The sequence below is a fragment of the Branchiostoma lanceolatum genome, chromosome 6 (genome assembly GCF_035083965.1).
Source record: "Branchiostoma lanceolatum isolate klBraLanc5 chromosome 6, klBraLanc5.hap2, whole genome shotgun sequence".
NCBI lineage: Eukaryota > Metazoa > Chordata > Leptocardii > Amphioxiformes > Branchiostomatidae > Branchiostoma > Branchiostoma lanceolatum.
In genome coordinates, this window is record NC_089727.1 from 12,136,696 (window position 1) to 12,164,095 (window position 27,400).

General features: G+C 43.4%; 1 protein-coding gene across 2 annotated transcripts in view; it reads right to left on the reverse strand.

The window, feature by feature from the left end:
* LOC136436647 (glutamate receptor ionotropic, kainate 2-like) overlaps positions 1-27,400 on the reverse strand; it is a 38,637-nt gene that overhangs the window by 3,229 nt on the left and 8,008 nt on the right. Inside the window, exons 2-19 of one of the 2 annotated variants that reach the window (XM_066430806.1) lie at positions 16,673-16,828; positions 14,986-15,252; positions 14,136-14,273; positions 8,599-8,723; positions 7,680-7,703; positions 6,846-6,998; positions 6,376-6,537; positions 6,025-6,129; positions 5,602-5,721; positions 5,303-5,390; positions 5,013-5,155; positions 4,517-4,677; positions 3,932-4,057; positions 3,455-3,615; positions 3,094-3,227; positions 2,638-2,835; positions 1,888-2,048; positions 1,132-1,309 (exon numbers count right to left, since the gene is read on the reverse strand). In XM_066430806.1, coding sequence (XP_066286903.1) covers positions 1,132-1,309; positions 1,888-2,048; positions 2,638-2,835; positions 3,094-3,227; positions 3,455-3,615; positions 3,932-4,057; positions 4,517-4,677; positions 5,013-5,155; positions 5,303-5,390; positions 5,602-5,721; positions 6,025-6,129; positions 6,376-6,537; positions 6,846-6,998; positions 7,680-7,703; positions 8,599-8,723; positions 14,136-14,273; positions 14,986-15,252; positions 16,673-16,828 — 2,600 coding nt within the window. The remainder of the gene's footprint in view (positions 1-1,131; positions 1,310-1,887; positions 2,049-2,637; positions 2,836-3,093; positions 3,228-3,454; positions 3,616-3,931; positions 4,058-4,516; positions 4,678-5,012; positions 5,156-5,302; positions 5,391-5,601; positions 5,722-6,024; positions 6,130-6,375; positions 6,538-6,845; positions 6,999-7,679; positions 7,704-8,598; positions 8,724-14,135; positions 14,274-14,985; positions 15,253-16,672; positions 16,829-27,400) is intronic. The other variant, XM_066430808.1, reaches the window with a different exon arrangement.

Genomic DNA, 27,400 nt, shown 5'->3' on the forward strand with positions numbered 1-27,400 from the left:
AGTTAGAAAATATGTCAGTCAGGAACGAAAAACAACGGAGAACGGCTTGATCCAACACAAGAACAATGATTGGACACACACAGCAATAATTCTTTTACCTGGAGGTAAGGTTCTTGCACTTGTAGATTGAATGAAGACGGTTCAAGAAACTATCCTCTGAACTGTAATGTTACATTGCGTTGCTTCTGTTTCTGTATCAGAAGACCTATTCTATATCTGGCGGCTCTCCCTGGCGCTCAAGGTTATATTGCACAATAGTTGAAGTGTTTACATGTCATTTGGAAAGGAAACTTTTATCAGAAAATCAGACGAAGATAACATAGGAGCAGCACAATGTCTTCTTGTTTCATAAAATATGATAAAAATGTGGACTTGTTAGCCTTTCAGAAAGGGGCAATTAAACGTACACTCCACCACTTCATTTATGACCTAATATCTAATTGTCTTGTTTGTGAAATGTCTTGGTACTGCCAATCGTGATTCTAAATGGTTACATCTTCAAAATTAAAATCAAATAAGCCTCAATATCTCGAACTCCTTTGAGAGCCTTTCACGATTTCCCCATGCATTCCCTAAAAACCGAAATCTGGCGATTTGACGGTCGTCTTAGTCACTTTTCTGGAGGCGACCGGGAGCGGTACTGCAGAATATCGTCCTAAATTGTAAAATGTGAAAATATGCAAGACATTGGGTTTGATGTTGGTGAACCCTTGCCCAAGTAGATCTAGGCATATTCACATCGATATAGAACGACCTTTAGGACTTTTGAAAACACGTCGACTTGACATTCAGAGGATAGATATTTAGGCATCGCTTGAGGAGCCTATGTAACACCATGGAGCGCCACCTATGTCCGTGCCTACACCACTTCTTGTACGTGATGAGTATGATGTTAGGACATATGTGTCCACATTCCCTTCATATTCATTATCCGCTTTGCCTTTTCCTCAACTGTTCATCTGCTTAACATCTTTACGCCAGGGCACGGTCGGATATGACATTGACATAGCTACAACAACGTACTGGTACAATGTCAAATACAACATGTAGGATGAATTCCTTTTTGGTATCGATATCTTTTATTAAGCTGATATGTGAAGGAAGAATCGACATGTTTTTCGACGTTCTGACCTTTGCACTTTTCTTGTCCACGTCCCCCACGCAGACGATGATCCACTCGAGCGACAGGACCACCAGGCTGATGGCCATTGCCCCGTACACCAGCACGAACACACCCAGCATGTGGTCCAGCCCGATCACTATCGTACTCAGCTTCGCGTCCTCACGCGCGCACTCAGAACCGCCCGTCCTGGAAAGGGGAGGATTCATTGACCGGATGAAGATTCAGATTCAGATTTATTTTATTCAGCTGGCATATATTACAAATGTGACAGATGTAACATGAAGTCTGTCGAAATCTACAACAGTATCAAAATGGGGCATAAATATCAAAACATGATAGTTCTTGTGCAAACGATAGATACAAGTTACAAACATTGAAAGGATGAATGAATGAATTGATAAACGAGTGAATGAATGAATGAATGAACTAATGAACACAGGCCAATGGTAGGATCGCGTAGGTACTGTACTATATACCAGTAGGACAAACAGCTAATGAAGAGAATAAACAATGTGAGATTAACGACTGAACGAACGAGTTTTCATCATACATGGAGGGTCCAAAGGTATAAATCACATGCATTTCTCTGTGCTCTCGTGTATTGAAATATAATCAACTATAAGTCGACCTCACATGACTACATGCACAATGGCGGTGTATATCTGATATCTAGTGGATGGCAATTCAGCACTTCCAAAGTATGATATTGTCATCACTTTTTTTCACAATGAAAATGTCCATGTGACAAACAAACTGGGATTTACCACTTGCTGAAGAGCTCTTCCAGTTTTCCCGACTCGCGCGCCCAAAGTATCTTTTCCGTGAACTCTTTCGTGTAAGGGGAGTTCTTCTGTAGGGCAAAACCGTACCCCGTCTTGGAAAACAGCCTGCCGACTGTCTTCAAGTCGCATGGTGGCGTTTTTGTCTGAAGAGAGGCATCAAAAAAGACATCATATGAAGACATATGTACACATGTAACATTGTTTGCAAGCATTTTATCTGCCGTCAAATGTTCAAAGTGTCCCTATTATTCCAAATGCTAGTAAAACCGTGGGATGTCCCAGTAGCTCGCAGCCTCACTGTTGAGCTCCTGGTTCCAGTTATTTGGTAACCCGGAGACCCCGGTTCAAATATAGTCTCTACCAGACTAACCGCGTCGGCTATAGAGAGAACATTTGCCGCGGGACTTTGGCCATGGAGGATAACAGTTACATCCGCTGTTATTGGGTTGCCTATTTGACCCTCTCTCCGTAGCCGACTCCCTTCATACAATTGACTCTATTTGGCCAATTTCTACTATTTTCCCAGCGACCCGCAGAGACTGGTAGAGGCTAGTTCAAATACGGGGAAGGACATCCTGGTTGGAGCTGCATTCGTTTTAGGGACGTAAAAAGGGGGTTCCGTGATCGAGGAGGTGCCTCGAGCCCGTTAAAAGGCACTACATATATACAGCAGCCTCATTACTTAGATGGGTACCTACTGGCTGTACTTCAGATGAATTGAACAACACCAACCACATAGTCAAGTATCCCGCTGTCCCAGACGAAGGCGTAGTTTCCCCTGCGCGCGCGCTCTATCCCCTCCTCTGACGTAGCCACCATGACGTCATGCGTTGCCATGTAACGAGCCATTGTCTGAAAGGTCTCGATAGTGGACTGTTGGAAGAAGCTGTGAGGGCCCGAGGACAGGACTGTGCCATAAGCGATCTCCGTCTGAAGACAAAGGCAGGGCAAAGTAATGGGTAAAAAAAATGACAAACTCGAATTCGAAAGACCAACATGAAAGCTTAGCCTTTGGTGAAGTCTGTACATTTACACACACAGTTTCAGTGAGTGAATCTAGTCAGTTTTCCTCCCAGTTAACGTTCTCTAGTTCCCAAGTTTTCATCTTGTCTTACTGCTTAATTTCTACTTTAATATGTTCGAACAACTGTGTGGCCTTGTTGTTTACGACAACTAAGAGACTCTGACCTGTTTGGCCAGGTCCTCCACACTGCCGACCGTCTCCTGTAGCCTGCCGATGGTCAGGTGTGCCGCCAGGTTAGCCGTGTAGGTGGCGATCAGGATCAGGATCACCAGCCACCACACACCTGCCGTAAACCGGCCTAGGAGGGAGAACATATGTCGTAAATGTACTGACAGACTAGAACCAGAATACTGGACTCCTGACAAAGTACCATGCGGCGTTGTCTCTCCGCCCATCCGGTAAAGTCTTTGACCTACGAACCTGACACGGTTTAAGACGTTTTCGTGCAACGTTATGTATTGCTGTCTGAGCTCTACATACTAATAACTAGAGAACATTCAAGTTCAGCTCGTGAGCTCGGCGTACCTGCCGCAGATTTGGGGTACTCCTCCGGGCCTTGCTGGAACAGCGTGCAGAAGGAGTTCCAGATCCAGTCTCCCAGGGTGATCCTCGTCTGGTCATTCTCATCATCTTCAGCCTCCTCATCCTCCTCTTTCTCTTTCTCCTTCTTTTTCAAAGAAGGCTCCCTGTGTATGTAAAACGCAATACACAAGGCTGGCATCACACTGTGCTCCAATGGCAAGTTATGGCACCAGATGCACTACTACTTCACGAACTCATCAAAGTACAGATCCTCGTATTTTGCTCAATTATACAATGCTACTATTAACACAGTGAACTTCTGTACCAAGCACTTCCATTCGCTAAAATATCTATGTTTAGGTGTATTCACAACGGTTTTCAGGCGCTACCGGAGTTGAGGTAGATATCTACACTTACCATTTACTTCTGCTTCAACAACATATCCCCGTTATTTTGTGTACAAATTGTATGGTGACTGACCTCTCGTGGTTGTCCTGTCCCGGCTGTGTTATTGCGACCGGCCGGCAGCTGTAGGGGCTGAGTTTGTTGACTATAGACAGAAACACGCCCACAGCCACCGTGGTGATGGCGATCAGCAGCCACAACCTGCGGGCAGACGGGAAGAAGAGCGTAATGAAAAGAGGAAAGGAAGAAGTTGTAGGAAAGAAACTCGGAGTGGTAGAGATCAAACAAAAGTCAGGAAGAACCGAGGATAGACAGTAAAAATTAGAGAAAGAAGATTTCATAAGCTTGTATCAATTTGGCCTTTCTTTTCGTCACCATGTGTCAAGATTGCTGTGTGTCATACTATCTTGCACAAAGTGAAAGAAAAAGAAAAAAGAAATTTTACCTCTAGATTTCCGACTGGAACATAACCAGGACAAGTAATTCCTTGAGGTGTAGAGACAAACACAAACTATATGTGCAACAATGAAAGGGTACTTGAGGAGTTTAGTAGAATACTGAATGTTTTTTGGTGCACGCGGGAATAGTGGGTACTTTATCGTATACTGTTATGCATTTTTCACTTCCTAAAATTACTATCTTTAAAAACTAAGAGCTCACCTTTTCTCAAGAGGTCCGAAGAAGTTGAAGAGTGAGATCTCCTTCCTCCCCACCTTACTCATGACGAAGGTGAGCCCGACGTCGACATAAGGCGTGGTGAAGTCTACAACCACCTCTCGGTCCGCCCGGATTGTGATGGAAGCTACCACCATGTCGGCTTTCTGAAAATACAGGCGTGATGGTCGCTTACATCTGCATTATAGCATAGTAGCTGCTTTAATGTCGCAGTTCGTTTGCGGGTGTAGCGTGGGGTGGGAATGGTCCATGAAGTTTACTTCCATCGCTTAAAATAAGTCTTTTAAATGGTCAATAGCTTTTTTCTGTTCGTAATTTTGCCCTCTTGTTTGACTTTCATTGATTGCATTATTTTCCCCTTCAGATGCTTCCTGTGTACCTTTCTCAATCTCAACAGATGCGAAAGACGTAAAAGAAAGCAAAAAGACGCACAGAAACAAGCCGCAGCCCTATGTCTACTTGGAAATGACGCCATTCCCACCTTGTAGGCCACGTCAGCGACCACGCCGTTCCATTTCCCTGTGCTTGGGTCCTTGGCGCCCCAGTTGTTGTCGGCCACGTGATACAGGTTATACCGGAACCCCATCTCCTGAGACATCCAGTCCAGAAGGTCCACACAGAAACCTGCAACAACGGAGACGGAGGGCGTTATAGCCTTCCCGGCGCTTTTGATCGATTGCGGACGTCACGTCACGTCAGATCAAAAATTAAATCAAGAAACTTAACTTTTGCGGAACAAGTTCCAAACGTTGCTCTGTGAACGAGACTCACCCGAGAACCTCTCGTTCCCATGCAGGACCTTCCCATTCTCGTCCTCGTCGCGCATTATCATGAAGGGAGACTCCACAATGGTTACAACCTGTTACAGGACACAGTAAAGCTTTCGGTAATTACATTGTGGTCAGTATTATCATGGAAATAAAACAAAGGTGTATATCTGAAGACGAAAGTTGAATACTAGGTCTGGCCAGGCAATACCTCTGGCAAATCATTCTCCGTATTTGGACAATTCATGCTTTATTCAAGCCATCTAATGAGTCTGTTCGAGACTACAGAACGTGGATACAGACCCTGAGTGTCCTGTTGCGCAGGTCCGTCCGGTAGTCCTCTGGCACCGGATCCGCCATCCCCATGAACGTCACGTTCCTAGTGCGCATGCTCAGACCGCGCGCCTCGTCCCACCTCCCCACCTGCAGGATAGGTAAAGTCCATATTCACCATGCAATACTCGCCAAAGTTGTCACAAAAATCTAGTTAAGTCACACCCTAAATATGTCAGACACAAGGGAAACGTATCTAGAACTAGAAATTCAAAGAGTGGCAAATTAAAACTCAATACTTTTTTTCCAGAGGTCACGACCGTTCTTGTAGTACCGTGACTGTTACGACTTATTATCTCATTGTGTGGTGCCCTCCCCTCGCCTTAAGTAGTGATCTTTCTGAGGTAGTATGCCTGATACTGTCGCTATAGAAATGATTGACACATGACGTACTGTGTGCCAGCCGTGTTTCCTGAGGTTGACGACGTCGAACAGCGGGTCCCGGGGGATCCTGGCGGACGTGAAGCGGAGCCGCTGGGAGATGCCGGGCTCGTCTACCTGAGGAGGAAGGCTCGGGATATTATCATGGTATCTATGATTCAAAGATTGTGCCTTTCGTATCTAACGTTAGCATCGGTGATACTGTAGCACTGACTAGTAATCCATGATAGAACTGCAGTATTTGGACCTATAGCTGACCGGAAGCTGACAGAATCCCACGATGGGATATGGCTGCACCCGTCGATGGCGACGAGTTTAAAATAGGTTTCACCTATGATTATGTGAATGCGTAGGTTTTAATACCTTCTTCAGGTACTCCAGCATGGCGGGTCCGTTGGTCCACTTCCAGGAGACGTTCCCCTCGCAGAAGAGCGGCGTCTCCGGCCGGTAGAACCCGTCCCTGATGATTTGTTGAAAGGCGTAGGCGAAGGTGAGAACGGCGTCGGCGAACTTGGCAGCTCTGGCCTATAGGACGGGTATACACTAGTACTGTACTTAACGTTCAAGTAAATGTATGGATTCTGTTTGCTTTCAAAGCGTTTTTCCTCGCTTTGTGCGTTTTTCAAAGACTTCAAAGTGTGCGTTTTGATACGCCCAGCACTAGAAAAAACGTCACCACTTCAAAAACGTGCGAGATAAGTACAGAAACAAGTCAAAGTTACAAGTCTGCTTGGGAAACACATATGTTTTGTTTGTCTCGTATTAAACTCTGTTGTGACGTTAAAATTCAGTTCCCAAATGTATATCCCAGCGTCCAAGGGCGGGTCACTGACCTCAATCTTCATCTTGCCTGCCCCTGGGTACAAGATGGGATCAGCTGCTCGCCAGTACTGCCGGAATGACGTGTACAGGTCACCACTGCTGCCGACTGGTCTCGTCCCCAGGACACCCACCAGATCGTCCGGTACCTCGTCGCTTAGCTCCGACTGACAAAAGGGAAAATGTTACTGTTTTAGATTCACCGGAAATGACGTGTTGAAGTCGCGACTGGCGCGAAAACATACCTTGAGTATCATTGCCGCCAGTCGGACTCACCATTCTCTTCTGCTATATTGGACATGCTTTTCCATCTTAATTCTTTCAGTGAACCCAAGATCCTTAATCAACTGACTTTCAAGGAGCAAGAAAAAAGAAGATTTTGAATTTGAACAAAACGTAAGTGGAGAAGAATGATGGTATGTTCCGGCCACGTGGATGTGCAGGTGACTTATAAGAACACATGCAGACAAAAAGTACGTGTCCTGAAAAAAGTGGAACACAACCGCGACAAAAAAGGGCTAGTCCTTATTTAGACAGTCAGATACAGCAGACCAGAACATTTCCCAGGCACATTTGACCCTCAGTTGCAGTCACGTGCCCATGTAGTCACGTGTCTAAAACAACTGGGTCAATCTGCCTAGAAGGTCGTAGATTTGGTTGAATGTTCTGCAAGCCTGGTTTCCTTCTTTTTAGAACATTTCATGCTATGGAGGGAATTTTCTGGTATGCCAAGTCTGGACTAGCCCTCAGGAGAACCATGAATAGTGTTCAATAACATGCCTGTCGTGCTCAGTGAATCACGTGGCCACTGCATGCCACATGCAGAGATGCACGTGATCAGAACCTACCTTTACCTTCGTCTCTCCAATGGACTACGACATTAGGGAGACATAATGACACAACTATGAGAAAATGAGCAATGAGCAAACTATGGTGTCCTCTAGTGACCCTAGAATCAATACAGCCCTCTTCACCTCATATTAAAAATGCATCAAGTAGCCTGATGGGCCGGATTAAGGGCAAGAAGAGAACTCATTTGCTTGCATATTAGATTATTACTCGGCCCACGTGCTAACCTAGAAATGCACTCACAAGTGATACAATCCAAAGATCATCCTCTGTTCATCAAGAGACCATGCAATGAAGCCGTTGTCTTAACACGAGCCACTTTCGGAGTACGCTCAAATAGACCACACATCGATTTTTGTACATTAAGCAAAAATGGTATGGATCATCCTAATAACCCAATTAGGTACTCTATGAAGTACGAACCAACCACAAAGGAAGGGAAAGTACCTGCACGGCCCATTATGACTGATGCAGACTTAAGATAGTGGGCACTCTTAATGTCCACTCATTAAAGATGCAAGCAGGTTAAACAAAATGTGCTTTTTCTGGACATACGTTTGTTCGACTGATTTCTGTCAAATTATCTCAAATGAGATCTACATTCTACATGGAGTACAGATCTTCATTACAGATATTAAAAGAACAACTATGAGGTTTAATTCCAGACTATTACATGCTGCAATTACTATATATATTAGCCCGGTATAGCTGATGAACTGCAACCTGATCAAAAATGTTGACAGAAGAGTTGTAGATAAGTTAGGATATTTGATGGCTTGCTTGTATTTCTGAGAGGGGCGTCATCAGAGATCACCATGCCTGACTTGATTGTAAACTGCCCACGAGTTTTCTGTTGGGTTTCAAAATATTTACGACTGACGGTTTGGACACTTGTTTGGACCAGGACCTGGGACTTACAATGCTGGCGATCCCGTCTGTGACGATCCAGACCCAGCCCTCTCCGGTCATACCCATGGTGGAGGCCTTCCTCAGCACCTCCATCCCCAACAACCCGCCGCAGTTCAGCAGGATGATCCGCGCACCTGACAGGTACAAACTCGTTTAAGAACAGAACAAACAACGGGTCTTAAGATTGACTTTTTTAGGTTTGAAAAGACTCTGACAGCTTGGAAAATGGTGTGTGGAGGCTCCATCACAAACAACCCGGAATTTCAGCAGGATGATCCTTGCGCTTGGGGAGGACAAACATCACGGAGGATCATCACGCCATCGCAAAGAACATCGTTGGTTCAGACCCTTGTAATGCCTAGCGGCACATAGGGCAGCAAGTTTCCTTGCTGTTTCAGTAGAGGGTATATGTTTACAGGGAGGGGTTTAACTGTCAGGCAGGATGATACCAGTTGGGCTATAGGGACATTCCTCACAAACAAGAAACTAAGATTGGTCATTTTACGTTTGGACACACTCGAGCTCTGGGAAGTGTTGGAATGGCGGCCTTTCATCACACCTGTAGAACATATAACGTTAGGTTTATTGGGAACTTGGAAAATCCCATTGCTCGTGATATTAGATATCTTCGTAACGTTAACTTTAAAGGTTATGGAGTCAAATATAGAGATTCCGTTTACTATATACAGTATAGACCGAAGCATTTTCTTGTCGTTAACATGTTATCATTTCCTGTCTTTTTAACAACTACATCTTCCAAATCCCCAGCGTCTTTCCCTGAAACTCTTTTGTGTTTCTGTAATATTCATGGTAGGAGATTACTCGGACGTACTTTTATCAGTTCTGGCCATATCATCCCCCATTTTCCTTAAATACACGCAATTAAGATGATGTTATATAGGCCCCAGTTGGGTCATCCCACGACTCGGATCATCAAGGAAGAATGAGTGACCGATGATTGTGTCTTTTTCCCAACGCAGCCATCCCTCTTCAACGTTATATTGAATACCACATACTAGGCGTAAATTTAACGTTAAGTACTTTATGTCTGTTGAGGCATCTTTGATGATCTTATGTTTCCAAAAGTGTGCGGCCTTCCTAGTCCATAACATCACATGTAGCTGGAACCAGCAAATATGTAATTTCATCATTGACCACTATGATTGAGATATCAACGAACATAGCTTAACTAGGGCTCAATGAAACGAGCTTTGGATAGTCCATTACGTCCGTAGAGGATGTGGTGATGCACATTAGCCCCGATTGGCTAATCACAGTGACACAGCGGGCACAAGTGCCTACGGACTGCATGTGACCATGGCTAACAGGGTATCCTCGATATCAAGGGTTATCCTCGTGATCCTGACAATCTGTGCGGGGTTCTCCTTGACAAATCTCGAGCTTATTGAGTGAACTATAAAACTACGATTTTTGCTAGGAACGAAATTTATCGCGTCAAAGTTGACCCATAAGTTTCATCGTGTACAGCACGCACGGATTTCAAGTTATCTTCAGGCTGAGTAGGATTTGCTTAACGTCACAGCTAACTAGCTATAGACTGATTGAATCGCCCAGAGTGGTCGGCCCAGCATCTGGCCCCCGCCCAATAAAAGCCTCGAACAGCGGAGTTTGCGTTACACAGATTAACAGCAAACATGGCCAAAGAAAAGACAAATGTCCCACACAAACGTCATATGTTAACAACCAATACAGGTGTTAACAACAAATACAGATGAAGTACCAATTTAAGAAGAACTAACATTGCGTCATTGGCATTGAAGTTCACCTTGGCCAGTGTGCCAAACGTATCAAAGCTATGCTTCTATATTCTGCTAAGATATCACTGATATGTTCAAGGTTCTTAGAGTGTGCCTTCATATCGTCCTTGTATGTGTAGGAAATATACTACTAGTACTAGAAAGGCCGTCATTTGCCCCTGAGCAAATACAGCATGTTTAGCCATACTCCTCCCCATGCAAGAAGTGGGCTGTCCCAAAATAACACCTGGGCAAATCGAAATATTAACTGCATGTAGAAAGGCAACATTTGCGAGAGCATTATACTTCGACAATCTCCCTCCTGATGCATAAATGGACTGTTCCAAAATCACCCGTACAAAAACTCTCTCTACAAGTTCTGCGAGACCCCAAGAGCTTCTTACTGCAAAGGCTTGCATGTGTTCCTGCAATATGACCTCAGGTGACCTAAATAGAACAGTGTTCTTTGGCCAGTAGCAAATGGAACGCGGGGATCCTTAGATAGAACATGGATTCCTTGGCCAGCAGCAAATAGAACATGGAACGTGGATACCACTTTTGGCCTGTTTTTGGTCTGAAAATGGGTCCAAAAGTCCCCAAAATGAAGCATTCTGAAGTGATGTACACCAGAATTGTGATTGAAATCCTGTAGGGACATGTTCAAGGCACCCTTGTACCGAATTTCAGGTCACTTGCTAGAAATACCAGGGCACAGGAGCCCAAAATATAAAAATTGTCTAAAAATGCCCCAAAAAACCTCCATAAAAATGTTTTTAAGGCCTGTTTCGAAAGAAATGAAAAATCACCTAAGGCCACAGCAAGTAATTTTTATGGATGACATCAGCGCGCTCATTAATTTTCGCCTGATTTCGAAATAAAAAACAAGAAATTTCATTGCCCTCCGACGGTGGTCAACATGCAAATAATTGGCAAATATGTCGTAAATGGTGACAGTCTAAGGTGTTTAATTGCATATATTCATATTTCATTCATTCATAACCCAGTGTACTTCCCGCCCATGATGGTATAATAACAAATTGTTTTCTGCATTTGTTCTAGCAAGGACATTATATGAATAATTGGGGGGGGGGGGGGGTTCTAGTTAATTGAGCTGTATACACAAGGTGTTTCATCGCATATGAATACCCAGTGTAGTTGCTTCAGATGATGGTACAACAAGCTCTTTTTTGCATTTCTTGTAGTTAGTCTATTGAGATGTATACACATCTACAAGGACCTGTTTACTGTTGAATCAAGGAGGTTTTATATTATATATGAATGAATACAGGACTTATACATCGGTTGAATACAGGACTAAACGGCCTGTTGGTCATGATATCATATTTCGTCGCCTCAATTCTTGTTTAACAAGAATTATGATATCAAAATTTGAAAATATAGGAATCTTGTTTTTTTGGGCCTGCCTTGTTTTTTTTTCGCCCTATCTCATTAATTTTGGAGTCTGCGGAGGATGTCATCCATAAAATTTACTTGCTGTGGCCTAAGGGTATTTGCCATCTTTACCTACATGCCAAATTTCAGGTCGTTTGGCCCAAAAATGACGGAGTAGATTCCATTTGAAGACTTGGCAGGAGGAGAAGAAGAAGAAGAAGAAGAAGAAGAACGTGAACAAAAACAATATGTTGAGCCATACTAGGTATGGCTAAACATAAATATAAGACATATTTCAAGCCATATGCCATTCCCCCGTACCCAGATGCAGACATCGAGCTGGGGATTTTCCGGGGATTAAGCACGATATTGGATGGCCTGTTGTAACGCATGGTGCACGGGACAGGTGTCTTTGTCGATAGCATGTGGGTTAGTGGGACGATATTCATTATTCAAGAAGACATCAATGTCCATTTTACAGTGGGGATTACACGTAGAAAACTCTGTAACATTTTATGGAGATACCTCCTGAACCCGTCTGCCCCGTCTGTCTGTTCTGTAAACAGATGGTTTAATTACTCGGTGTCTGCATGTGAAGACGGCAGGGTTGTAAACCAGCGATTCGCCTCCTGCCGTGCACGCAAGTGTAGGCCGATAATGAGCTTATAGTAAGTAGGCACACATCGAAGTTCAACTAAGTACACAGATGATATCATCTGCTGCCGTCTCTAATGCATCCATCAACTGTTGTCTTCATGATGCATCAAAAGCTGGTGGCGTTTTATAGTCCCTACCGTCTTTTTATTTTTTTGATATCTCTAGTGTTCTGATACCTGTCGATGAATGCTAAGAAAGTGGCCAGTCATCAAAATATGGCTGTAGTTGAATCCAGCAATCAGTGTGTGATTATATTTTTTTATTATATAAAGAACGTCGCGAGCAGCATGCTAAGATTCAGTAAGAAAGTTAGCAGATAGGGCCTTGCCACATTCGTCGTACGATTGTTGTTCGCTCGTAAAGCGATGGTATTCTTGGGAGAGTCGTGCATGTGTCGTACGGAATTTAGCTGTCTTGTTACGGAAAATGCTAACTAAGATTTTTGTCTGTGATTGGTTTTGTCACAGCCTGCTTAGAATTCCTTGGACATCAAAATCGTACGAAGAACTACGACGAATGTGAACGCGCAATTAGCCTCCTAGGAATCTTGTGTTTTCCATCCCTGGCCGTCACGGTAGTGAATAAGGTTGTTCGTTTTGCCTTCTTTTTTTTCTGTACTATTCTGTCCATTGGCATCCTTCAGTTCTTCCCCGTGTGCTGAGTAGCTGACCTTCCACACGCCGGCGTACCATCCGACTCACCTTGTAAGATTGATCAATATGTCGCTGCCGCACAGCTGAAGATACAGCGCAGTAGTTGGAAGCCCTCTGACATGCGCAAATCTACTTAACTCTTATCGTCAGTTCGGAAAAAAGGCTCAGTAAATCCCCCAAGAAAGATAGCAATATGTCACACACATGCCAGACAAGGGTGCATCCGGATTCAGCTGACACATGTCAGATTTACTGGGTTACTTGGAGGATTTCTTCAGAATCCGAAATTAAATTTGTGTTGTATTCAGATAAGAACAAAGCTGTAATAAATTAGATGGCTGTAATGAATTTATTTTGAAAAGACCGAAGCAGAGCTTTATTTTCTTCTGAATGATTGAGAGGATGTCAGTCACGATGTTTGGCGGGAAGCCATGTTTCTGTCAGGTTATCGTCCGAAAGGGAAACGCGTCCAACTGCTGCAGTGCGCAGGAAATCCCTGTGCTTTGGTTTCAAGTTTGACACTAATTGATAAGGACCGAATCCCTGAAACTATTTGTGTCGTTCGCAACGTTTATCAGATGGAGATAGCGACTGTTGTGCAAAGTCTGACCGTAATGGCTGCGTTCTGTTTCAGGCGGAGATGTTTTAGACGAGTTCGTCACTGTCTGCCTTACTTGTGTTATACACTGAGACAATATCGGTCAAATTCAGAAGGCTGAATAATTCTTTAAAAAGAAAGGAATGTAGCCCTGAATCTTGTAGCGAAACAAAGTCCGTGAAGTGCTGCAATCAGAGACATACAGGCACTCACTGACTCTCTCACTCGCTTATTCACTTACTGATTACTGACTCAATGACTCACTGACTCACTGATGCACTCACTCACTCACTCACTCACTCAATCCCTCACTCTGATATGATTCGCTCACTCACTCACTCACTCAGTCACCCACTCACTGAATCACTCACTCACTCACTCACTCACTCACTCAGTCACTCACTCAGTCACTCACTCACTCACTCACTGATTCAATGACTGACTGACTCACTCACTTACTCGCCCATACGCCCACTCTCCCCACCCTACCTGCCGTCTTGATAGCCTTGAGCTGCAGCAGCACGTCTATCTGTGCAGGGTTCTCCTTGGGCTGGAACTGTTGGACGGTGCGGATGAGCCAGCCCCGCTGACTGGCCAGCGTCTTGAATTCCATCAACCCGTGCGTGCCTGGAGAGGTGGAAGTTGGAGGATTTCAAAATGACTTCAAACACGTTCACCTTGCTTGTTTATGAAAATGAAACGATCGCCGTGTTTAACGGAAATTATGGATAGTTCATGCTTCTATGGCCCACCAGTCTTTGCTGCATTCTCACATATTTGCCACTAAGAAATAACAGGGTACAGCCAATTACCATTTGGTAGGTAACGTTACATGTAACTTCAAGCCATTGAGAGCGGCTGCTTTGTAAGCTGTTTGATACTTGATAATGATTTGGATAATGTTAGCCTGAACGGTGCATGTGTTTATCACTAGGGACGTTCGGTTGAAAGGACTCCTGACTTTGAATGTGAAGTTCAGAACATTCAGTAGTTACTACATCTTGAATAGTAATGATAATAATTGTAATTTTACTGCAGGTTCGTTCCCGGCTAATTGCAAGTAACGTGAAAAATAATGTAGAACAGTACATCATGTGTCGTCTGGTCTAAACGCAAACTTAGTGGGTTTGACTTATTTTTCTTACGCAGTTGAAGACGAAGGTTCCCAGTTTTTTCTATAATGTGTGAGTTCTGTGATGTTAAGAGTAGAGTAGTTTGCTCGCCTGTAAACGCGGAGAAATTAGAAGGAAAATTGATTCGGTGCAGTCATGATAGTTTAAAAGCTGCTTTCATGATAGTTTTCATTACTTTCTTTAAAGTGAACTTGTTCGGACCATACCATAGTCGTCCCGTGAGACGAGGATGCTCATCTGCTGCCAGCCGAACTCGTTAACCAGGTCCACCAGCGCGCGGCTCTGCACGGTGTCGGGCGCGGACATGCGCAGTAGGTACCGGTACTTCTCGGGGTTGTCCAACATCGGGTCGGTGGCGATGGGCGCGATCTGAGGTATCGCGAGACCCGCCGAGACTAGCTGCGTGGTCTTGACCGAGGAGGAACTTCCGGGCCCGATGAAGGTGGCCACACCCTTTTCAGCTTGATGGCAGACTGTGGAACAGAACACCTTAGCATTCAAGAGGGTGGTCCTAAGGTTCAACACACAAAACGCCTCTCCAAGCTTCAGTTTCTCTCATTTTGCAACTTCCAACTTTCATGTAAATCTCAGTGCATAGCTTGCTTTCGGTACTACCATGGGCATACTTGTTCGTGACATGCAAAAGAACAAGCCAGACAAGTTTTGTACTAAGTGTGAATCCATTACGATGACCATGCAAGTGCGGGAACATAACGTTATAACGTTACATACAGTATATAAGCTCCAAATTGCGCCTTACTCAAACTTATCTGATCAAGAAACATCCTTACTACCTCCGCTAGGAGTTCAATCTACGTTGTTCACATGAGGCAGAGGACATACATCTAGATAAGTGTATTTGGCTGCAGTATTCACGTGCGTCACTCCGAACTGTTGCAGGAGGACTTTCATCACACCTCGTGCATTCCCACATGCAGATAACGGCAGCGGTCATGGACAGCGGTCGGGTGTTGATGATGTTGATTACAATGGGATTATGTGTTACGTTTTATCTGTGAGTTTGTATTCTTAGGGCACATTTGTGGAGTAATGAAATGATAGAGCTGCTACTTTTTGATAGAGGAAGGGTGAAGGTTGTTAGCACGTGTGTGCGAGGGTGTGTGTGTGTGTGTGTGTGTGTGTGTGTATGTGTGTGAATATGTATTTTGTTTATATGTTATCTCATCAGCAAAGTCCTTTTATTCCATGATTAGATGACCAATCAAGTTAATGAGAAAAAAGGCATCTAGTCTCCAGCCATCAAACGGGATGCTGCTAATGCCATGATTTTGTGGTGATTGGTGATCAATTACCAGATGTAGGTTAGAGTTCCAAAATATGGTGCTATTCTTCAGAATGCCACATGTAGTATGGATCTACCGAGCTTTCCTTTATTACATTTTGGTAGATTAGAGAACAATCATGAGTGATGAGTCCTCCAAAAGCGATTCGTCACACCCAGATAATTCTCCAATTTGGCTGTGGAGATGAGGCTATTGTAGATGAGGCCCCAATACCCCAGTAGGAAACGATTTGTAATAGATGATTGCTATCCAGATATAGAACGGAAGATTAAAACGTTTTCTGGCCGACTGGCTGGCCCGGTTTTGGTTACCGGCCCTTCAACCAATAGGATAAAGTAGAAGAAGAATCGGAAGGGCCTGGTGTCAGGAGAACGGGACAATAGAAGAAATGGCAGTTTCTGCCTCGAGATACCTAGTTGGCATTTCGACATGCTTACGGTCCCGTTAACACAAGTAATATTGACCTGTTGTCCTACGGTGTTTTTGCAGCCGGTGTTCCGGCCTTTTAACTAAGAGGAGGAGGAAGGAGTAAGAGAGTAAGGGCGTTGGCTGTCAAAATGAGGTTAATTAGTGTTTTCTCCAGCCTTACCAGTGAGCACGCTGTCCAGGTTAGCCAGCATCACCACGGTTCCCTCCACGATCCTGATCCTGGTCGCAGGTAAGATGTCGGTCCTGTTGTTCACGAACTCCACCGCTAGGCGAACAGCCGTGCGGTCCGTGGGGCTCTCTCCGTCGTACAGCGCACCTGGTGGAGGGGAAACACGGATCTCGTTAGACTTTTGAAGACACAGGCAATTTGGAAAATACCACTAGCGTTGAAGTCAAATATCTCCACAAATGATTTGTGAAATAAACATACTTCAACAAAACCATCTAATTCAGGGATGTCCCTAGTCCTAAAGCTCAACTGGTGGTTGCGTCACAGTTGAGCGCCTGGTTCCGATTAACGTTAGTTGCTAACTGGGAGACTCTGGTTTAATCCTGGGTAAAGACGTCTCGGTTGGGGCTGCACCCGTCTTTCGAACGGGACGTAAAATGGGGATCCCGTGTTCGAGGAGGTGCCTCGAGCTCGTTAAAGAGGAAGGGCTAGCAACCCTCCCTGTAAAAATACACCCTGCTGCTGAAACAGCAAGGAACCTTGCTGCCCTGTGTGCTACTAGCTATAGGCACTACAATGGTCTGGATGAACGAACGAACAAATAACAAATATTCACTTTTAGTTGCAACCACGTGAATAAAAACTTGTCCAACTTGCTAGCAGTGTCGTCAAGGTCAAGAGATGGAATCAGTTGACCTTGGACTCGTCTCAAGTCTGCAAGTTCAAGATCACCGATTCTGATAGTAAGATAATGCACTCACATGGGCTGCAATAATCTCATAAGTAGTTTACATTGCTCTTAACTGTCTGAGAGCTTTCATCTTTACTAGGGTAGTAAAATCACAGAGAGCCATGGCCACGTGCGCGATGTCGTAGCGGAAGCCTGGGTCATTCATTAAGCCATTACCGCGGGCGGGTAAGAACGCATCGATATTTCTCGAGAGTCGGATTCTGACAATGAAGTATACGTCTGCATGGCGGTAGGGATTGGTGTTTGAAAGGGACTTATAAATCTCATAGAATTGCACTTAGGAAATCTAGGTCACATTGTTCACGATGGCATTCTAGTGGATGGTTCCCAGAAAATGAAGTTTAAGCAGGAAGTGAGGAAGTTAAAGTGGAGTGACTCCGACATTTGTCAGCAATTATCTTTCTTTCGAAACAAACTCCCCGCATCGGCAGCCTTCGGCGCCGTCGGTATTGAACCGATCACTATCGGTGTGTTTTATCCCCCAAATTGAACTGAAGTGGCCCGTAGATATGTGTCAATGTCTACGCCTCCATTAAGGGCACGCTTTCCCTTTTAAGGGGATCCTGCATCTTGGCGTCTCCATGGGTGTCACATCAGCAGGACCCGCAGTAAAACCTCACGTGGACGCCCATCCGTCAAATTACTACCTCCACACGTGACGTGCGCTGCAATAGCAGCGACAGAGATAGCAGCAGGCGTGATGCCGGCTTATTGAATACCGTTATTTTACGAGAACAAGCCGTCTATGGCCCACCGGTGAACCGTCGGCATCTCTCGCTACGATCGCGCGGTCGACGAACCTGTCGGTCTGACGATGACTAAGGCAGCAATCCTAGCCTGGCTTCTAGCAGCTCTCACACTGTTCAGGCTCTTGATGAAAAAAGAATAAAATCGATGACAACTTCTCCAGTTAAGAAGACTTAGAACTGTCAGTTACCATGGTGTCGGAGGGTGCTTTGTCTGATTTCCATGGTGACAGAGAATCCTTGGGTACTATTGGTATCTCTATTTTTTTTGGAACGAGTCTGAGTCTCTCGGCTTTGAAGCGAGCGGCCACAAACTGTACAGGGGGTAGACTAGGGGGTTGACTCCATTGCCTACAGCATCCCGGTCTAAATTTAGAACAGTGTCCCTGTATGGGGGTTACGCAAAGGCTGAAGTGCCACTGATTGTTTTTGTGATAAAACGCATTAGCAGGCTAACGAGAAATTCAACCACCATAATGGGAAGATGAAATGATTTCGCCATTAAGCGATATTGTGTGGACCGCTAACGGCAGTTGTGACATTGAGAAGAAGTAAGGTCACCAGAAATCATCTCAGATTCATTAAACCATTCATACATGGGAGACAATTTTGCTTTTATATGCAGACTGTGTCTCCCAGCTGACGAGTAATATTTCTGTTATTTTCTTTTTGGCAAGGCTTCCCAACTTGTGAAATGCTATGAGTGTGTTTGGAACTGATTACTTTTGGCCTCCGCACACCTTGGTGCATCCCCACTGTTAACGATAGGTGCGATGGGTTCTTCAATGTACCCGTGCTGTGGCTCTGCTTACTTGATGTCCACATGAAATGACTACACGCCCTCCTCACAGCATGCAAGTAGGGGTTTGGAACGCCGACGGCCACGACAGGACGAACAAAGACGAGTAAATAGCCCAGCCGATAATCGCTTACAAGTCTCCATGCTTACATAAGACTGGTTTGTTCTTCAATGATCTCTTAGCAGCTATTAAGCTGAATTGCCGAGACACATTACATTTCATTTCATTTAAAAACGACTACTTCATTACATCCGCAACAATTAAAAAATACTTGTTAAAATACGACAATACACACAAGGTAAGCTTCTTATTGTAACACATAAAGTCGTGGATTTCTTAAGTGTACATACATGTACATGGATGAGCACAATCTCGAACGTTCTCTCAGTGATGCACTGTGCTTTACCAAAGTAACATTATCAGTGCGGCTTTTCAGATCGCTTTTTCGCTAGACTATTATGATATATCATGGTACATCCACGTGAGTACCATCTAACATCTCATATTCTTCTTTCAGGTGAACGGCTGTCCTTCATTTCATTGCGTCATTAGTGCGTCAGAATGGATGATGGTGGTTGAACAATATGTTGCTAGGAAATTACCTAATAACGGAGCACGAACGCTTTCCTTTTAGGATTAGCACTCTGATGAAGTGATGAATTGTGCTAGTGCTATATATATTGGACAAAACATATTGGCATCCTGCCAACTTTGAAGCAACATTAGTCCTTTTCACTTCAACTATAGTTTGTTTATAAATAACCAATGTATCGATGTAGGGCATAGTTACATGTGAGTGAGTATGTGAATGAGAGGGTATACAGATAAGACAGGGCAGGGGACAAACAAAGACCAAACGAAATGAAATGAGCAATGATAGGCCGGCCAGAAACAGTAACATTCGCACGACTTTCTACCACTTTCTTCAACGTCTAAATTGGGAATATATGCTATTGGTATCAATATGTAACATCCCAAGTACGATGATGATAAGTACTACTTTTACTGTCTCTTATATATCATAATGTTGGGCACGATATGGTATATGTTGAGAGATTGTTTACGAAGAAAAAAACACAGTTATCTGATAGCTAGCTATTAAGGTTCTTTATACACAACCAATACCAATTACCTGCCAACATATCGGTTGCCTTTCACTAGAACTAGTCAGTATTGCCCTGAGCACTGGAAGGGTAACCGAAAGGTTGACAGGTAATTGGATTGGTTGTGCACAAAGAACCTTTATATCCAGTGATTTACCAACCTGATGAAACTGTTCACGGAGGACGGTTTGAAAGAAACACATTAGGGGTCATTGAACTTTTCACTTAACTGTAAGAGGTTGTTTATGGGGGTAATTCTGTTCATTACTGAGTTTCTGAATGGGGAATTTCCATGTAAAACAGAACTGCCCCGACGAAAGGTCATCACGTCAGTACCGGATAAAGGATCTTCTTCGCCCACTGATAGTTTGGTATTGCGAAGATCTTTTAAAAGGCCAAACTGCCGGGAGCATCTATACATGCATCCACCGCATTGCTGCATCAGTCAACGGCTCAGTTAAGGTTAACAAGCCACCTCTCTGTCTGTCTTCTATCGTCAAACCAACGGTGTCATCGCACTTTTTCCCTAATCGGACAAACAAAAATGATAGTTGTCCATGGTGCAAACCTTCACGATACCGTCTATAACTTGCCCACACAGTTCAACGAAGTTACAAGAAGGAATACGGCTTTAATAAGAAGTAACAATCTACATTTCTTAAGCAAACCTAAGTTCTTATGGTGTTTGTTACTGAAACAATAGTGGTACATATCATACTATGGTGTTAGCCTTCACATTATATAAAGGTCTTAAAATCTGTCCATTCGTGCCTTGATGAAGTACGGACACAGTGATGTTACAAGTTTCCAACATGGCGTCAACATATCTGATTTCAAAGGTCACACTAACTCGACATGACCTAGTCCGCCATCAAATTACACCTCGACCTGCCATGCACAATTTACGGTTATGGCTTTCCACTTCGTTGTGATCATCACGTGCCTATTGTTGTGAGACGCAGGCCGTGTTCTGAGGGATGGGCCCCGAGTGTGTTCTCGGGCGGACTAAGCCGGCTATGATTCCCCATAATCTCCTCTCGCACGCCCGGAGGCCCGTATAGATTGCTCCAGTGAAACCCGTTTGTTCGCCGGAAAGTTGAGAAAATCCGCTTATTGCGAGGTGCGATGGTGACCGGCACTTACTTGTCAGGACTCGCAAATAACAGGAATTTACAGCAAGATCATTTAAAGGGCTCTACAAGGCAGCAGATGGCTACAGTAGCAAAGAAGATTACTCGTGACATACAAAATATATGGTCAGAAAATATGATCCTTGTTGTTTGTCTCACAACTGACAGAAATTTGCTGAATCATGATCACTTCAAGGATTTTAAAAGCTAGCAGAAGGCTTAGGAACAATACGTACTTTTCTTGGAGATAGTCCGTTATAAAGTTGTTTATAACATATAGGAAGCGAAACAAGGTCGAGACCAGCACGCATAATGAAATCTCAAAAAACAGGAGTTAACTACAGTCGAAGATCACTTCAAGAGAGGTTTTGAAGCTATTAGGAGGCTTAAAAAGACGTCACGCAGCCACTTGTAAGATATGGTATGGTGTGAGAGAAACAAGGTCAGAAAACATGATCCTTAAATGGTCTCACAAATACAAAGATCTTTATAGTGTAGCTTTAGCCAGGTCTCACAAAAAAACAGGAATTTTCTTCAGTCGGAGATCATTTCAAGGGTTCTAGAAGGTAGTAGGAGGCTTAATGAACAACAGGCTGGAGTTATATTTGGCATTCGTTCAGCGAAACAAGGACAGAGGACGTGATCTTCAAGCAGATGTATGGGCTCGGCTTAATTGTTTTGCACGAGCGTTTTGGCGTCTCTAGTCGTGCAGGTTTTGCTCTGCTCTGTCATACATAGAGAAAAGGTGCTTCATTTGAGAGACGTTCCAAACACCTGAGAGAAAAAGTCGTAGCCATATATCTGCTTGGAGATTGATCCTCGTGGTTGAGTTTATCCACGGTGTAAATGCCTTTGACCAGGTAACGCTGTGGTGCGGAGCTCGCTTATTCAATTATGAGTGTCCAACAAAGAACCAGCTCTTAGCAGATCAATCAACTAGTAATCTACGAGTTGATGCGTTTCGTGAAACCGACATCTTCATTTCTTTCACACAATTTTGGGATTTCCTTCACCTATAACCAAAATGAAAACAACATCTGGAATATACAACATCTGGTCTATAGGTGTTGACGTAAAATGACGGGCGTTATTTTCGGCTTAAGGAAATCTTTTTAGTGGTCATTAAACGTGTTCGTCCAGGTGGATTAGTACCTAGTCTTAAGACATATACAATATATTTCTATCACCAAGGTAACCAAAGTATTCGGCCAGGTGGTTCATATTCAAGATACTTTCATCACCTAGGCAACCATGAATGATAAGACAAAGCCAAGATCCCATATGACGTGCACAACACATTCGTGAAATTTCTCTACCGTTTCGTTCTGTGACATGTTAGACCGGATACGTGCTACTAATGTATCACAGTTTCGGCCGTATTTACCCTGAAGGTCGCCACATGTAAAAACAAGAGTTCCGCGACCTCATATCTCCATGAACAAGTCTATTTATGCAAATGACTTACACATTTACATAATATATGCTTTATCATAAACACCTTTATCTTACTTAAACATGTTGCAATATTGACAGTCCTATAATTTTCAAATTTGATGAATTTCGGTGTTTTTGCATTAATTATGCAAATCAGGAATTTATTTGCATAATTGGTATTTGTTGATGCTCCACTTTCCATAAAGTACATATGTTACATGTATTTGAGTCTTATAATGGAAAACACAGCAAATATAGATTTCCCTCATTATCTATGCAAATTAAGTCCCAATTAGCATAATTTGCACTTCATTGTGTATATCTCTGTCCAAGCTACCTGCATACTAAATATCATGGAAATCCGTTGTTCCTTTGTTCAGTTATTCTCCTTAGAAGATTTTCACAATAACGCCCCTGCAGTTCCAGAGCAAGCTGCTAGGGGGCCCAAACCTACACCACTTCTTAATTACATCACAAGCTATCTCCCACCCAAAAATCAAGACCACAGCACGTCCAGGTCAAAAGATACAAAAATTGAAGTTCTGCTGCAGTACCAAGGTCACATACCAGGGGGCCCAAAAACGACCCTGACCTTTGGCTTCACAACACCCGCCCACATACCAAATATCATTGTAATCCATCAAGAGGTTCTTGAGTTATGCTGACTACAAGAGTCCGGAAACACAAACACAAACACACACACACACACACACACTCACACACAAACACGCCAAGAACAATATCTCCATTTTTCATGGAGATAATCACCGTCGAGAGAACACAAGGCGTATTCCTGTCGAAAATACTGTATCATCTAGAGCTCGCAGACACGTCGGCCGATCGATTTTCTTGCTGTGGGACAATTGAATTACTGTGGTCTGTTTTCTGGTGATGAACACACGAGAGCTGCATTAATATGTCCGGCCACAATGGTGCTTTTAAGTGTGAAACACCCATATCCCTTCTTAGTTCCTTGTCTCCATGCTGGTATAAAGAATGCGATATTTTCTAAAAACCTCCCACATCTTACCCGCATTCTATGGAGCACTCGCCACCATCATGTCTACAGTTACAAAAGGTTACAACGGTTACAAAAACCTCACATAACCGTTCGAAGCTTTAAAACTCTTGACTACCTCTCAGCTTAGTGCCGTTGTCAAATACTCTGGACGCGTGTTGTCCGTTGTGTCTTCTAAACGGTGTGTTAGGTCAATGTCTTTACAACGCTCTCATTGCCTGTACGCATATCACATACACTGAGGGGTAAGAGTCCAACTATTTCGTCACATTAAGGATTTGTTTGGCAACAAATGATATCCAAAATTTGTGGAAAAACTGCTTATAGTAACACGTGATATTGCGACCCTTATCTGGATTTCAGTGTCTCAATTAAAGAACACATTTACTGTCATGTTTGCCGCCAAACTATCATAAATCATTCATATCCTCAGGCGGCTTTTAACAAACGTGAAATGAAATATGATGGATCATCTAACACTGGCACATTATATACATGTAGGTGCTGGTTTCGAACGGTGGAGTCAACAGTCCCATCTGGGCTGGTTTACAATTAAAAATGTATGACGATATGATCAACTCACACCCATCAGGAGAAGATATAAAATGCTGACTGATACAAAAGTGATTTGCCGGTATTACGATGCACAATTGTCAAATTGTTTGGAATGCAAAAAGATCTTGGGAATAATCAAGCCACACTCATCAGGAGAGATATAACATGCTGACTGATACAAAAGTAATTTGCCCATATTACAATGCACAATTGTCAAATTGTTTGGAATGCCAAATATAGATCTTCCGAATAATCAAGTCACGTGCATGCACACTCATCAGGAGAGATGTAAAATGCTGACTGGTACAAATGTGGCTTACCAGCATCATAACGCACAATTGTCGAATTCTTTGGAATGCCAATAGAACTTATCCTCATATCTTTTCCATAAATTTGTAATTAACTTGGAATAAGTGTTGCAAGCTCAGTTCTTTTGGCTGCCTTTATGTCTTTAGGTACTCCAATCCCTTTTTCGAACACAATTGTCGGATTCTTTGGAATGCCAATAGAACTTATCCTCATATCTTTTACATAAATTAGTAATTAACTTGGAATAAGCGATGCCAGCTCAGTTCTTATGGCTGCTTTTGTGCCTTTGGGTGCTCCAATCCCGTTCATCTGCCTGACATTCCTTTGCCCCCATACAGTCACGAAAATGAATAGAACTCTGTGGAGAAAAGACGCTTCAAGGTGCCTTATCTCTAAGAGACGAATTTGCCCTACCAGTAGAACAATCTGCTCTCCAGGCAGATGTATTGACCAGGATTGTTTTGTGGGTCTTTTGTGGCCTTTTCTGCATATCTAGCTACGTCTCTCTCGTGGTCCGCGTTTCGTTTTACCTCTGTGAAGACGGCGGTATTGGTTTCGGTTCCTGTGTTTATTTGTCCTGGCGTGTTGCAGAGTGGCAGGATGCGAGGCGGAAAATGGTGTAACTGGAGATTTGCGGGATGGGAACGCGGGTTTGGCCCGGGTTCAAGATTGTTATGGTGCCGTATGCTTATTACGAGTCCAATGTCCCGGATGAAGGTAGAAAATACATAGACAGAATTAGCGAGAAATTCACAATTATGAATAAAACTAGAAATCCACAAAACTGTAAATATTTCACAGAGGTATGAGACCTTCCACTTCTTGTTTCTTTCGGGGGAGGTAGACAGAAAAAAGTGAAACACTAAAGAGAGACGTGCGCATTTTTTCTCCTATTGTTGGAATGTATCATTGACACATGAGATCAGTTTGAAGATAGCTATGGATACAGGAACTACGGCGAATGAACTGTGGCAGCTGTGAGCCGTTCCCCGTCACGGATCGTCGTGCGCATGTCCGTGTATCATTAGTTAGCAAATTCTGGGTCAAGACAGCATCGAACGATTTGTAAGAGCTTTGTTGCTATCAGCACCAGTTACGTTTTCCGGGACATCAAACAGCAAGTAACAAATGGATAAGTATGACTATTCTACTGTGAAAATGGTAGAGAAGAACTATAGATATTGCTTGAGGACAAAATGAAAACAGAGGAAAATTTTATCTGGATATTTTCATTCCATAAGGCCATGTGTACAGACCATGTTCTTATGTTGATCTGCCAGTTTTTTTTGGTCAGAACCCAAAACCAAAAGATAGTATAGGTGTGGTCTAATATCAATTCTCCAAGCAGCCTGGAGGGAAGGCAGCGTTACAAATTACGACCACTACTAGCGCCCCGATCGAAACCTCTGCTTAGAGAATAGTGGTCTAACACATTCCCTTCCGATTTAACGCCTGTTATGTCTGTTTCACTTGGCGAGGTTCCAACGACTCCATAAAGAGAAGCCTTCAAAACAGGCCTCCAGAGATTCAGTTCGCAGACGAGATTTGATAACATAAAGCTATAGGCCACCTGGCCGGCTTCCATAAGGGCATATTAACGCCAACTGTACTATTCCGGGATATCCGTCAGTCGTGTGCTGTGTAGTAGTTGGAGTACTGGCCCACTGCACGGACTGTTTGGTTGTAGAACACGATAGCAAAATTATACTTTTGTACGGTAAGTCCAAGTATTTTTCTAATAATAACTGGTTGAAGAAATATTTGAAATTGGCCAAAAAGAAAATGTACTATTCCAGAGGAGCTTGCCGATCAAGAGGTTCATCTCACAAATTATTAATTTTGTTTGGCCAATTCTTTTTCTATTCAGCTTCTGAAGTGTAAATAGGGTCAGCCAGAACCGTTAGGATTTTCAATCCTAACATCTGCTTGGAGTTTACAAGTGATATGTTTTTCCTGTTTAATGGTCCCTTGACGTTTATTCTCCTTCCTAACATCTGCTAGTCTGTATAACGCAAACTCCAGTTGTCCGGGGGTTTCTCTCCCCTCCCCGCGTTGTGAGGCGGTTACAGGGCGGCGAGCGGTCACAGGAGGCTTGATTGAATTCAGGCTAAACATCTGCTTGTAGCCTACACATGACATGTATGGTCATGTATCTGTTGTCTAACGGTTCCTTGCAGTTCATTCCTAACATCTGCTTGAAGCTTGCACGTGACATGTATCTCTTGTCAAACAGTTCCTTTCCAATGCTCATAACATCACATTACGCGCATGGCTAAAGCAGTCGTTGATGTATAAATTATTCAAGCTCCTCTGTAGCACATGGGAAACTAAAAGCAATAAAAACTCCATCGCAGAATCGAGCCTTTCGGAAATCAATACGACTGACCCCGTTTTTGCCGTGACGTTTCTTGTCCTATCCGTTTATATTTGTCAAAAGTACAACAAAACCTCACGCGAACGTTCCTCCATGTTCATGGTTGACACTATCGACCCGTTAAAACCAGCGGTGCTCACATTGTGCACGAAGAAGCCAGGAATAATGGTTTCAAGTCTTCACGTATAACGTTATAGTAAGTATTGGGTAGTTAGACAAGTGTTACAATATAAAACATTCAAAAAATATCTTTGGGAGTAGGTTAAAGGAAAAGCTGACCGCTGTTTGTAGGCCTTCCTCTTATCGACAAATGTATATTTCGAAAGTCAAACAAAGGTTCGAAATTGTTCTTAACATTAACTCATCTCAGTTAGGTTGTAACGTTGGTTAACATAAAATCGCCATTTTCCCTATAATGGTTGATTGAAATTAATCTGGCAGAACAATAAACCATCATTTTTTCTGTCATTCTGTCAGTATCATGTATTACCTTTGCACT